The 14,632-nt window shown below is 45.9% G+C and overlaps 1 protein-coding gene across 4 annotated transcripts in view; it reads left to right on the plus strand.

The window, feature by feature from the left end:
- Nucleotides 1-14,632, plus strand: part of LOC120723035 (PH and SEC7 domain-containing protein 1-like) — a 94,984-nt gene that overhangs the window by 26,237 nt on the left and 54,115 nt on the right. For 3 of the 4 annotated variants that reach the window (XM_040014288.1, XM_040014287.1, XM_040014289.1), the window contains exons 2-5: nt 4,309-6,705; nt 6,844-6,961; nt 8,030-8,585; nt 8,820-9,287. In XM_040014288.1, coding sequence (XP_039870222.1) covers nt 4,573-6,705; nt 6,844-6,961; nt 8,030-8,585; nt 8,820-9,287 — 3,275 coding nt within the window. In that variant the 5' untranslated portion in view covers nt 4,309-4,572. Of the gene's footprint in view, nt 1-4,308; nt 6,706-6,843; nt 6,962-8,029; nt 8,586-8,819; nt 9,288-12,788; nt 14,384-14,632 lie in introns of those variants that run through there. The other variant, XM_040014290.1, reaches the window with a different exon arrangement.

Consider the following 14,632-nt stretch of genomic DNA (forward strand, 5'->3'; position numbering starts at 1 on the left):
AATGCCGTCTCAGTGTGGACGGGAGGCCAAAACGGAGAGAAAACGATGCGTTTTCAAATGAAACATTAGTGTGGACGTAGCCTTAGTCTCAGCCAGTTCTGTCATATTTAGAGCTAAGGAGCCACTTTGTCTTCCTCACACATTTTTACAGAAGCCCCCGGGGAGCTACCAACAACTGGACAAAGGCCAGTTGTTGGCGGTGAATAGTGTAGCTGTGGGAAGACTAGCTGCAAAGTGTGAAAATGACAGATAATGTGACTAATGCAGAGGCAGTGAAATGCACGAAGACAGAGACGTTTTATTGTGGATGAAGCTTCATGCTGCCATCCGCAACAAATAGTAAAGGATTTATCAAATATTGCACATAAGGGCTCAAACCTGCTGCAAACATCCAAACAAATGTTGCATGCAGAAATAATTAAACGTCACAGGGAGAATTTGTCAGCTCGGTGAGACTGATGTCTTTGAAGTGAGGGCAGAAACATGAGTTGGGGTTAAGGGAGGGAAAGTTTGGTCGCTCGGCGTGCCAACTTACTCACAAGTTCTCTTTGTTCTGTCGGCTTCAGTTATGAGCGTGCACGTTCTCTCCCACTGCTACCATAAGGCAGCTCCAATCTGTCACTGCTGGCAGCAGGCTGGAGCTCACCGTCCTCATTTGAGTGACTTCTTTTTTTTTTTTTTTAAACAAGAGTTCTGTTGTCTGCGTCGTCACTGGCGTGGAAAGTCGTTCTGCATCAACGTTAAACAGAATGGAGACGACTGGAAAGAAGTCAGCTCGGCCAAGATGAGTAACCGCCAGGAGATTTAGCTCGAAAGACAAAACGTGGACTATAACAAAGAGAATAACAAAGAGATTTCTGTGCTTAGAGTTTAGCTTCATGTGCATGTTGTGGCTGAGCAGCCAGCTGAATCTGATGGTGGACTTGTCAGTGAACAGACAGGAACTAAACATTACTTAATTCAATATCTTTGCACAGAGAAAGTCCTCTTCATCATCGCTGCATCAGTGTCATGGTGATTCCTGAATAAAATCTGATCACGCTAATCCAATTAGAGTTTCCATGAATCATTTGAACCTGCCTCATTTTCTCATTTTCCCCGTGAGTCCAGAGCCTTTAATTGTTTTATTCAGAATGTAAATCGATCCCCGTCACCGGCTCTTTTCAGAGAGTGGGAGAGGACACGGGGGGGATAATTTCCTGCTTCCTCTAGAGGAGGAGCTCATTTTCTCTCTGACATCATAAAAAAGCTGCATTATTTACTTTTTATTGAAGTATCTGTCATTGGAAATAACAGAGGCCTTTGATTTTGATTTCTATCATTTGTCTCCAATTGAAACTTTGATTTATTTATTTGCCTTTTTCTTTGGCTGAGATTTTAGCAGTGCAACTGCACCATACAGTCATACAAGCTCTGCCTCCAAAACAACCCAGGAACCATGGCGTTGTTTTATGCATACAATAAAAATCAATTGCATAAAAAAAGAAAATATTTGAAAAAGAAAAGAAAAACACAACTGCCTGAGGTGGAAAGCTTGATGTAACAATAAAAGCAGAGCGACAAAGTGTAACGGGAACAAAGTTAGCAAATAAATCCTGCAGCGTTAATATCATCAAAGTGTCCACTGAAGATAAAGTTCAACTAATTCATGTAACACCAAATCAAAACATCAGTCACCTCAAGGTGCTTTATATTGTAAGGTAAAGACCCCACAATAATATATAGAAACCTCAACAATCTTGGCAACAGCAGGAAGAAAAAACTCCCTCTTAGCAGGAAGAAAGCTCCTGCAGAACCAGGCTCAGGGAGAGGCAGCCATCTGCCGTGAACGGTTGGAGTGGAGAAGGGAGATGATGAGGACCTGATCATGAGGAGACTCCATCGTTTCTTTCCACTTAACCATCAGAGAACTTTGGTTTATTGCAGGAGTGTCAGCTCATGGAGCCACATACAGTCTTCAGGTTGACTATCACACCTTGCTGTAGTTTTCCTTTCTTCCTTTTCACTGAGCTTTACATTTTATATTTCTGCATCCCCACATTGTGCTAAATTTTAGGTATTTCTGTGTTTTTAACACACACACCATGCATTTCCTCTTTGACTGATCCTGTTCACAGCACAGCAGATTATCTGTGTCCGTCTCACCCTATACTCTATATATAATCCTCCTCTGTCACACTAACCCTCTGCATGTCCTCCGTCACTACACCATGAATCTTCTCTGAGGTCTTCCTCTTTTCCTCCTGCCTTGCAGCTCCATATCCAGCATCCTTTGTCCAGTGAATCCACTGTCTCTCCTTTGCACATGCCCAAAGCATCTCAGCCTTGCTGCTGTACATTTGTTTCCAAATAACAACCTGAGCTGTCCCTCTGATGTACTCATCATTACTAATCCCAGTCTGCTCACTCCCAATGAAAATCTTAACATCTTCAGCTCGGCCTCCTGTGTTTTTGTCAGTGTCAGCATCTCCAAACCTTACATCATAGCAGGTCTCACTGCCATCTTGGAAACCTTCTGTCACAAATCACCTCTGACGCTGGTTTCCACCACCCACGCCACCCCACATGCACTCTCTTCTTCAACTCTCTTGTTCATGAAGCACGTGTTTAGGAAACGAGTGTGCACGCTTTAAACATATTATTTGTATTGACTTTATATGAACCGATGCAGTCACTAAAACTATCTGGGAGACTTAGTTGTGTGCACTTGTGCGTCATACAGTGGAAACTATTTTAAGGTGCCATTACCACAGCAACACTAGTTTGTTGTACACAGAGTACATTTCTCCCCTTTTTGTTCACTGTATAACTTCAACAGCTAAAATACTGCCAAGCTGTGTCTATACTGTTCGGCATCAGAACATCAGTTTGTTATTTCTGTGTGTGTGTGTGTGTGTGTGTGTGTGTGTGTGTGTGTGTGTGTGTGTGTGTGTGTGTGTGTGTGTGTGTGTGTGTGTGTGTGTGTGTATTTAGATTTTATCCAGGTAGTTAATGGTTCTCGGTTTGCCCGTTTTTAATTGATTACGTTCACAGGCCTTCACCAGATTTATCTCTGATCATTTATGATTACATTTTTACTTTAGTAAAAGTATAAAATAGAGCCACAGACAGACTCATTAAACTGAAACAAAATGCATACATGCATACATGCATTTTCCATGTAGTTTTGTTTTGTAACATTTTAACTACAGTGTAAAATGTTACAATGAATTTAATCTGATCAAATTGTCTGTTTACAGGCACATTTTCCTTAATGGTTAATTATTAATTAATAAACATTTAATTTGTTATAGTTTTTCATATTTGTTTCATTTTACTCAGAGTTGTTGCTTCATATTGATTGATTGTGACAGTTATATGCCATGGGCATGTATGGCTGCCAGTGGAAGCAGGTCACTACTGTTTATTGATGACGTGACTGCTGATAGAAACAGCAGCAGGATGAATCCTGAAGGACAGAGCTTCACAGTGCAAATGGATAATGTCCCAAACCAAACTGCATAAACAACCTAAGATGGCCAAGAAAGTATAGAGACCCACAAACAATCAGCAGCTGAAGGTGGCTTTAGTCTCAAAGGAAGATATGCAGCAGCTGGTGTTCTCCATTGGTTCTAGACTTATTTTCCCCAGTTACTTTAGAGCCTCTGTAAATTGGGTACTTTGTATAGCTACAATGTTTTTATTAAAACCCTTGAATCAAAGTTCAAAGTCTGTACTTCAGTCACATCTTAACTCTTTCAAACTCCACGAAAAAAAAAGATTGAATTTGTTTCATTTTGTTGTCTTAAACTTCTGGACCTAACTCTGTAATTGCACCACATAACATCACTGACTTTGAAGAGTCTCTTTTAGGTCATTCAGTGTTTTAACATATAGTTTTTAAAATAATTGGGAATAAAAAAAAATGTTCAGAAAGAAGCAACAAATTAAAACGTGGATGAAATCACACTGAAAGCAGGAGAGGAAAAAGCTGGCCACCATTAACACAGGAGAGGCACAATATCGTGGGAATATGTAGAGAAAACAGGGCACTCATGGAAGATACTCATTATATTTGCTCCAGTGTTTACATGAATAATGACAGAAATAGCTGACACAGTTTAGGAGTGAACTGTGTCTAGATGGCGGTTACAGAAAGCATCGAACACAGCTGACAAATTGAGACTTCCGAAACGTGTGAGTGGGTTTCCAGAGAGTAAGCTGATGCTTGGTCCCTTTGGGCATCGTAAATACTGAATCATCCAGTGTGTATCGGGAGTCATCTGAGGATGCATAAAGATAACAACAGCTCCTCTCTTTCATTCACAGGTATGAAGAATAGGGAGCTGCTGGAGTCGTCCCGCGGGCATGTTTGTCCTCTGGCCGTTCAGCCTGTGTGTCTCTGCTGTGCACGCAGGAGGGAGAAGAAAGACCGTCTAAAAATAAACTGACACCCACCACCAGCAGGAAAACAACATCCAAACTGACAAAAACAGAGAAAAAGAGCAAAGAAGAGCCCTCTTTCCACCCTGTCTGCCTCTTTCTCTGCTCCATTTCTGTTTCTGTGTCCTCATTACGTGCTGAGAGGAGGTCATGTCCCAGTCTGGAAAAGTCCTTCATCTGTATGTGGAAGTGAGGTCTGCCCCAGATCAGAATGGAGGAAAGAGGGAGAGTGAAGAAGGGATTGCTCAGGGGCATTCGGTTCAGGACAGTCCCGCGGAGCTCCTCTCTCAGCTAACGAGCCAGACGACACGCCAGATCGTCAGCAAAGCTTCCACGGCTCGCCACCTGGCTCAGGACTGCACGCACGGCCAGTCTCCCTCTCGAAACACCGTTTGCTTTCAGCTCCAGCAAACCAGCAGCTCACCTACGATCAGCAAGCGTTGGAGCTCACCCCTGCACTCTTCACCAGCGACCTCTTCGGGAAAAGTCAGTGTCCCTCACACCCCTCCTATTCGCAAGAGGCTTAATGAAGAGGAAGTCAGCGACGGGAAGCGGAGTGTGGTCACCTTCAGTTACGTCGAGAAGTCAAATGTGAAGAAAGTGGAGAGTCCACGCAACTCTGTGTGCGAGAGACGAGCCAAAGAGGAATGGTCCACGTCTTCCAGCTTTCGAAAACGCCTCAGCGACCCAGTTTGGTTTGGGAGTCCCGATTCATCGTGCAGCTCCAGTCCCAAGCTGACTTTCCAGAGTCCAGGAAGTCACCAGCAGACGTTCTCCCCCGGCCTTTGCAAGCCACACTTTGACCCCATCGGCAGGGCAGCTACCAAGAGGGCTGTAGAGGAGTTTGGATCCCCCTTATTGAGGATTAAACTGGCCCACGCACTTGAGCACACCTCAGCTTCATGCTACTACCAACAACCGCGCTGTCAGTCCTGGGCTGGATCTCCCGTTCAGCGTCAGAACATCAGCGTAAACCCCAAAGATCTGGCTCCATGTGGGCTGCCTTGGAGCCCAGCCTCAGACCAGCTATCCTCGCAGTCCAAGCAGTCCTCGCTTGAGAGATCTGGGCCCCCTGAGCCCCAAAGCCCTCTTCTGACTGGAAGTCCAGCTGTCAACAGACACATTAAGAGGACCTGCAATATGAGCACTTCACCGCAGGGCGCAATCCTCCAACTTGGCAATAATGGAGTCGACGGTTTGAACCAGTTAAGCAACAGCAAATCTTCCTCTCCAGCTCACAGTCCTGAAGTTGCTCGCCGGCTGGCTGAGGAGGCCACCAAAGCATCTTCAGTTCTCACAGAGGCGAGGAGGTCCTCGTTGCACAATCCTTTAGGAGAGCTCACAAGCAGCTCAAACTCTGGAGAACCCGCTCCAAATGCACAACAGTTTAAGCAAACGCTCAGAATGAACATCCCTTTAAACGACCAACAACACACGCCAGCAACCGACAACACAGACTCACACCAGCCTGAAAACTCACGATCACAAGAGACAAACTGTCACACTAATCATGACACAATGCAGCAGAGCTCCATCTTGTCAGCCACTCAGAATTCCCCCGCCCTTCCTTCACGTGTCCTTCGTCCCTCTCATCCTCCCACAGAGCTCAGCTCACCCATTAGGGACCCGAGGCTATTCCAAGCTGAGCTCCGACCGCCAGATACCCCCACCCTGCATCGCCGTCAGCCGCCACAGTACACCGGAGACTCCTGGTCCCCAGGCCTGGACAGGAGAGGAGATCCAAGCTGTTTGGAGAAAGGGGACTGCACAGAGCTCGCTCGCAGACTCTTTATCAATCAAAGTGTTGAGGAGGCGCCGGTCAGCTGGACCTCCAGGCAGGAGTGGGGGAATGGCGTGGAAAACAGCCCCAAGCCAAGCCCCGAGCCCGGATTACAGTCTAAAAGGGTCCAAACACCTGATCAACAATCCAGGCAGCGCCGCAGGCCTCTCAGCCCGACAGCACAGCAGAAGCGGGCTGAGCAGAGGAGGAGGGAGATCCTTCTTCTGGGTCCTGTGGTGCTGGACTCTGGAGAGGAGGATGAGGGCTGTGATGAGGAAGAGCAAGGTAACGAGAGGGAGGGATACGGTGCAGCACTGGAGCCTCGTTCTCGGAGGGCCGAAGAGCCTCCTGAGGGGGAGCAGAATGGCGTTATGGGAGGGTCGTCTTCACGGAGCTCCAGCGGGGTGACGGGGAGCTTGGGAGACAGGGACTGTGTGTCCCCAGAGTCTAGCCAGTCCAGTCACCAGAGCAATGAGACCGGGGCTGCCACCTCAGGAATACAGGTGGGTTCTGCTGATAACAAAAAAGAAGGAAGGAAGGTATACCTGGATTTTTGACTGTATGCTAACCACCTTTTCCCCTCCTGCCCATTAATGCTGCACTGCAGAGTTAGCCTCTAAGCTAGTGTGTGTCTCTTGCAGACGGACAGTGGATGTGCAGCGCCCGTGCCCTCGCTGCACTGTCAGAAGATCGCTCGTGCTAAGTGGGAGTTTTTATTCGGGACCCCTGCTGAGGAGGCTGCTGGCAGGGGGGAGAAACGTGAGAGCATTTCTGTCTTACTTACATTGAGTTTCTGCACGTTCTGCCTTCATGTTCTTCCTTCCTCTCATGGGAACATTTCACACAGAGATAGAGAAGCTAGTGAAGTAGCAGTACTGCTTTCAATGTCGCAGTTTGTCGCTCAGGGAAACATACTCAGGTGTGATGCGTCAGCTGATACAGGAACAGCAGCAGGGATTTCTTCACAAAAGCTTTTCTGTTTAACTAAGGAAAATAAAATCAGGGCGCTTCCTAATATAATTCTCCCATTTATTGTAAACATTTTAGTTTCAACAAGGATATCTGTGAATTTTATTTATTGTTATCATCATAGAAATATTTGAAAAAAGTAAAAAATAAATAAAATAAATTTTACCGAACTTGCAAAGTAAACCATAACATTCACAATTTGAGAAAACTGTGTTTGGCAGCACGATGCAAGAAGGCAGTGTTCTACTCCCTACCATTTACAAAGGGGAACCAATCAGAAGAAAGCTTGCTTAAACGAAGGATGGTCTTAAAGGGGGAGGAGCAAAAATAGCTTGCTTCAGACATATGATCAGCTGCAAAGCTATGCTAAGCTAAGAGCTAGTAGCCCTATAGCCCTGCCAGACTGGCGACCTGTCCAGGGTGTACCCTGCCTCTCGCCCTATAAGAGCTGGGATAGGCTCCAGTGCCCCCCGTGACCCTGAAAAGCATAAGTGGATGGATGGATCATCAATTTAACATGTAACTTGATCAATCAAAGGTATATAAATTGACAGTAATAGAATACAAATTTGATGCTGTAAATATTCTGATGTTATATATTGAAAAGGGGAAGAACAGACTTTTGGTCATTGCAGTCATAAAAATTCATTCAGTCATAACGATTAAGGCTTTAAACTTATGAGGAAAGTGTTACTGAGGTCGCAAATAAAGGCGCTTCTGGGCTGTTTTTCCATAGACTTCTATATGACCCAGTCTTTGTAAGCAGGGGAGTGGCACACTGCTAATCACCTCTACATTGTCCTCAGAAAAACCACATATGCCTTTTAAGTGGTCATAATTGATTTTCTTCCTCTGCAGATTCTCCAGAGGGAACCTCCACAGCTCCTCCTAGTGGTAACTCCAGCGAGTCTCCCACCCCTACTCCGCCATCCTCCCTGCCTCTGCTTTCAGCCAACCACGAGGTGCAGCACGTGGAGGTAGAGCTGGTGACCCCTCCCCCAGCCGTCATAGGAACATCGCCCAAAACGGGCATCATTCGCAGGACACTCAAGTATTCAGAAACTGACCTGGACGCTGTCCCGCTTCGATGCTACCGTGAGACGGACATAGACGAGGTGCTGCTGGCCGAGCAGGAAGACGCCGACTCTGCATTTGGGAGCAACCGCAGCGTGCAGGGAACCTCAGGGACGGGCAGCAGCCCTCTGGGAGGGCTGGCTTATGGGAGAACAGATGGGGAGGAGGAGGCGATGAGGGAAGGAAGAGCTGTGGAGGAAGAAGGAGAAGACGATGAGGAGGAAGAGGAAGAAGAGGAAGAAATGGTGAGCTGGGCAAGTGTGAGGATGCAGGGAGACAGCAGGAAGCAGCAGTATGCAGCTGAGGAGGAGCCTGAGGTGTTTGGACACCTTCTGAAGAGGTGAGCAGACGCCTCGTGTGAAGCTGTAAACACAAACAGGAGAATTCTGGTGATGCGGGATGTTCCCCTGACCTAAATGTAGGGATCTCATCCCTAACCTACTTTTCAAGTTGGTCATAATCAGGAAGTAAAAGTCACAACTTTAAACAGTTCAGTAAATTACGTTCTGGCAAAAGAAAAAAAAAAATCTTATCAAAAGTCTCTTTTTCTTTATTTTCTATCCTGTCTGTTCAGACCAGTGGAAACCTTTTTCGACAACCACCATCCAGCCTTGAAATCCCCCATCTTGGTATCCGGACCCCGCCTCGCCACAGAGGACACCTTCAGCCGCCACTTTGAGAGCATCATGGAGTCGCACCGAGCCAAAGGGACGTCGTACAACAGCCTGGACAGCGAGGAGCTGCTCACCTCCAGCACCCACACTGTCCTGACCTTTGACCTGCCCACACTAACACCCGCTATCCACGGCCCCGTGTGCCAGAGCGCCAGGCAGATCGTCCAGCTCAGCTTCGCCCCGCTGGCGCACGATGAGAGGCCCAGTCTGTCTGACTCTATCTTTACCGTGACGGGGGACTCGGACGCCACCCGAGCTCCCTCCAGCGAGAGGCTGAGCAGCGGATCAGATGATACCCCGCCCAGAGGGCAGGAGCGTTCACAGCTGGGGAGCAGCTGGTACAGCAACCCCTCCTTCTCCTTACCCAGGTGAGATCGCCTGTCAGGTGGAAAGTTCACTGATTAGTATTTTTGGTGAGTCTGAGATGTTATTTACGTATAAAAATCTGGGGGAGGATTCTGAAAAATTCTGCATCATTTTCAATGGGATCTTAAGAGGAGGAGCAGCTGCAAAAAAAGCTATTGATTAAAGCAAACTAGGGAGAAAATTACTCTAAACTACAGAAAACAGCTTCACAACAAGCTGCCACCTCCTCACTGGGTCTAACGCTTAATCAGAGTATAAAAAGTGCAGCTGGGGGCCGTGGCTCAGGAGGTAGAGCAGGTTTGGTGGTTCGATCGCTCCAGTCTTCATACCGAATGATCCTTGGGGAAGATACCAAACACAGTTGCTCCTGATGCATGAATGTTAGATATAAAACACTTAGATGCAGAAAAAGTGTTTGTATCAATGTGTGTGAGTAGGTAAATGAGGCATGAAGTATAAAGTGCTTTGGTGCTCAAGTAGAGGAGAAAAGTGCTGTTTAAGAACCGGTCATTCAAACAGTGCCAGTGGTTACAGAAAACCCCTTTCATTTTCTCCTGCACTGCTACTGTGCTCCAGGCCGTTGCTACTCAGGAAATAATCATCCAAACTTGTCTTCACTGCCATTATTATCAGCTGATTTCCAGGAAACACATGTAAAACACATCAGAAGAGCAGGAAATACAATCCCCAAAACATCAACCTTATTCTGACTAACAGAGCACGTCACAAACCCACAAACAGAGAACAGAAACTTGATAACGATTAGGCTTATCGCCGTTTCTCTTTGAGATCAGGGTCTGATGAAAAGGGGGAAGGATCTATTTCACATGTTAAGGTTAATGTGTCCTGAAGGAGCCGTAAGGGGAAAATACACCGTCGTCACAGGGTGTGGGGGCCGATTTTCATCTGTTCGTGCTCCTTTTTGCTTCTCTGAAATGACCTCACCCTCCAATGTCAACATGAGCAAAAGCTTTAAATTTAGTTCTCGCTCTTGACTGGCGATAAATTCGCCGGTCGAAGGCCATTTTTTTATGAGAAGAAGTGACACATACCGTAATGAAATCTGAACACGAGGAGACTCCTTGGACACACAGCCGTAAACGTTGACGTGTCTCCAGTGTCCACTTACGATCCGCCCGCACAACATGTAACAAGTGTAAACAGAGTTAATATGTCAGCATAGTGATACTAAAAGTACTCCATTGCATCTCTGTATCTTAATTCTTTCACTCTGCTGCATCAACTTTGTAGTTCAAAGCCTAATTTATCATATAGTGGGCTTAGTACAGCCCATCAGTTCATCTTCTACCTGAAATAAGCTGTTGTAGCGTTCCTTTTATCTTCTTATAAGCCAACTTACTGTATCAGGGAGGGATCCCTCTTTCTATGACATTATGCAGAGCATATATATATATATATATATATATATATACTACACTTGAGAAATAATAATCATATAAACCTCTCTGGACAGGCAAAGCTACAGTATGTAAACAGGACCTTATCTTTTGTATTTCTGAATCCTTTTCCCTTTAAATACTAATTCTACAACACAAAACAAACAAATCCAGGTCCGTCTAATATGCTTAAAGTTGACTTTTTCACTGAGTCGAACCCCGACCTGCCACCCAGCCTGGCCAACATCAGTGCCGGACCTCACTAACGCTCCTGTGGCTGAACGGCGGAAAGTCCCTGAAGCCAGGATCTGGCAGAGAGCCTGAAACCAGAAGGCAGGGGAGGCTGCTCCAGCAGGAGATTAATCTGGGTTTTTGGAAGGAGATGTTCCAACGGTCATAAGCTGTTTTCCCACACGGACAGATTCAGATTATTTCAGGAGAATCAGATCCAGATATTTTACAGTTTTTGTAAAACTTGTATCACACAGCAGGAAATAGTTCACATAAAAGTAAAAGGTCAACACACCACACTATTAGCTGAGCAGCTCATTCGCACATCGGCACAATAGGACATCACACTGAGTTTAAGAGGGGGCTGTCAGGTTATAGCAGACATTTACATTTCTAACATGCACTTCACATGTCTAGAAGTTCAAAATCAAGAACCTTTATTGTCACACAATAAAATGACAGTTATAGCAACCTTAGATGGTGTGTGATGTTTAAAACGAGACAGTGCCACAGATATGAAACATAAAATATCATAAATATAAAATGCATTTTATTTTTATATATATATATATATATATATATATATATATATATATATATATATATATATATATATATATATATATATATATATATATAGTATAAAGAACCAAACGGGACAGGCAAAAAATAAATAAAAAAATATTCCACTTCTTTGCTTAAATAAACTCCTTGGTCGCTTTAGCTGTATGTTTTGGGTCATTGTCCATCTGTATTATGAAACGCCTCTCAATCCATTTGACTGCTTTTAGCTTTGAGCAGACAGTAAGTCTCTGAACACCTCAGAATTCATTCAGCTGTTTCCGTCCTGTGTCGAATCACCAGTAAACACTAGTGTCCCAGTGCCACTGGCAGCCATGCACACCCAAGCCATCACACTGTGTGTCTGCCATGTTTTACAGATGATGTGGTATCCTTTGGATCACGAGCTGTTCCACACTTTCTGCATACTTTTTTCTTACCATCACTCTGGTAGAGGTTGATCTTGGTTTCATTTGTATAGAGAATGTTTCTCCAGAACTTTTTTTAGATGTTTTTTTGTTTGTTTGTTTGTTTTTTCAATAGTCCAATCTAGCCTTTCTATTCTTGAGGTTTATGGGTGGCTTGCACCTTACAGTGAACCTTCTGTATTTACTTTCATGTAGTCTTCTCTTCATGGTAGACTTGGATATTGATATGCCTACCACCTGGAGAGTATTAGTCACTTGGTTGGCTGCTGTGAAGGGGTTTCTCTTTACCATGGAAATGATTCTGCGATCATCCGCCACTGTTGTCTTATGTGGATGAAAAGTCAGAGTTGTTCTCTCTGAATGCAGTTTTAAATCACAGAGCTTCTGAAGTAGATTCAGTTCTAATGCAGCGCTGATTGTCTCCTATCTGAGGTCAGAGCCCTGTTAATGGACTGTTGTCAGGTTCCAGACTAACGAGCGTCTCTGCCTCTATCCGTCTCCCTGCACAGAGCACTGCAGCAGTGCTATTCTGGAGAGTCGAGTAGGCTAAAGTGAAGGTCGTTAGAAGGCCGCCTGTGGTCCCTCTGCTGTCTGCCAGCCGTGTATGGGTGTATCCATCTGTCTGTGCGTGTGTTTGTGCATGCACATGCACCCTTTTCTTTGGGTTTGTGTGTGCGTGAAGTGCATGCACGGATGTGTGATGCACAGCAGATGGCGGCTGCAGCAGCGAGAGACTCACCTTGACTGTCCCAAAGACTTCATTTTGTCTCTCTGCAGAGTGTTTATCTGAATGCAGATAGTCCTGACACGCACATGCCGGTATATGTGACAGATTCCACCTGTTTCTGCTTCTCGGTGTCTCCAACTCTGCTTATGTGTGACTGCTTTGTGAATGTCACCCTAACTTAGTGTGACAGCACTGCAGAGGTGGAGTGAGCGCACTGCTGCTGCTTTCGCCACAAGATGGCGTAAGAGGACAGCAGTCTTGCTGCCGAGTGCTGTTTGGAAAGAGTGAGCGTAATATGTTGCAGGTGTGTGACTTGCAGCCCGAGCACAGTGTGTGTTTTAGTGTGTTTGTGTGTCCAAGGAAGGAATCGGTCTCAAGTTTCAGCGGATTCATAGTCAAAATCTTACAAAACAAAGCAGCTTCATTTTGTCTCATTTTGTAAACCTGAACTCGTACTTTAGTTTCAGATTTTCTCCTGATGAACTAAACAGTGAAGGCAAATGTTTGCTAAGTGCTGATCTTATCGCACTCTTGCTGGCCTGAAGCTGTGGAATCCAGGAGTGAGACGGCCAGGCAAATATCCCTGAAGGCTTGTCCATACTTTGATAAAAGTTGGAATTTCGCTCCCCTCCTCCCTCTCCTCCTACTCCTCCTCTTCCTCCTTCCCTCACATCACCCTTTTCAGATGCTCTGTACCATTAGACAGTGGCTCATTGTGTCGAGCTGCCCAGTGGACTGAGAGGGGGTTCAATTATCCGTGGACACTGTTAAAGCAGAGGTTGACACTGGGAATTCTCTCAGGCCCTCTCGGCATTGTGCTGGCTCTCGATGGGACAATGCTAACAGGTGGCAGAGCCTAAGCTACAGTGCTGGCGTAATCTCATAATTATGAACACTCCTGCAGGCCCAGATGAAGCGTATGCTGTAAACAGATGTAGACAAAAGGCCACCTTTTCTTTGCCCGAGGCAGCAGAGCAAACCGTTTGGGCACACACACCCAGCAGTTTAAACCTGACACTTCACACTTTTGGTGTTCTGTGTAGGTGTGTGGAAAAAAAAGCTTACATCACAAACAAGGTAAACTACAATTTGAACAACACTCAAAGGATGGACATGCCAAGTGCGTGTAATTGGAGATGCGTGTAGACGGAGAGAGGAATGAATGCAGGAGGGTGATTTTTTTTTTTTTGGGGAAAAGACAAGCCAAGTCTCATGCCATGCTTTGAATCCAAGGTCAGTAGGGGACAGTGAGAGTTTACACAGTGGAACAGGGAGGGAGAAAGAGAGAGGGAGGAGTGAAAAGAGGGAAGAGAAACAACAGCAAACAGACTCAGAGGGGAAAAGATAGAGTCCGAGAGGCATTGCAGGACAAACAGCTCTTTTACTTGGGGGGGAGAGGAGGCTTGCTGAGAGGATCAGATGACAGCAAACACAGGGGGAGAGTGAGAAAGTGGACGGAAAGAAAGGAGGCACCCATGAAGTCTCAGTCAGCCTCGAAACCCGGGAGAGGAGCGTCAAAGCCTGCCGGCCTCCTGGGAGAGAGAGCAGGTGTTCTCCTACATTAGGCCTGCCAAGTGCACGGCGATGCGTTCAGGGTACGAGGCGAGGGGGAGAAGAAGGTTCAGTCGGGCGAGCGGTCAGAGGAGAGGCGCCGGCCATGTGACGCCAGCGAGGACGCCGGCCGTCTTCTGTTGTCAGGGCTCGTCTGCAGCCGGGGAGGAGAGGTACTTAGCAAATAGGCGGTCTTGCCACAGGTAGGTCAACACCCAGGAACCTGTCTCATCTGTCTGTCGTGTATATGTGAACATTTGAATATGATGTTTGTGGAACAGACGTGCAGATATGCAGATAACAGTAATTCTGGGAAAATTGTCTGACTGCCCATGTAGCTCTCGTGAATACCGAGACGTTTGCCCAACTTTTTCCTTCGCTTTGGACTTTTAAGTTCAAGTTAGTGATGACGGCTGATCGCGGGATGGTTCAGAACTTTATGTCATTGTAAA

The sequence above is a fragment of the Simochromis diagramma genome, unplaced genomic scaffold (genome assembly GCF_900408965.1).
Source record: "Simochromis diagramma unplaced genomic scaffold, fSimDia1.1 OVJJ01000669.1, whole genome shotgun sequence".
Taxonomy (NCBI): domain Eukaryota; kingdom Metazoa; phylum Chordata; class Actinopteri; order Cichliformes; family Cichlidae; genus Simochromis; species Simochromis diagramma.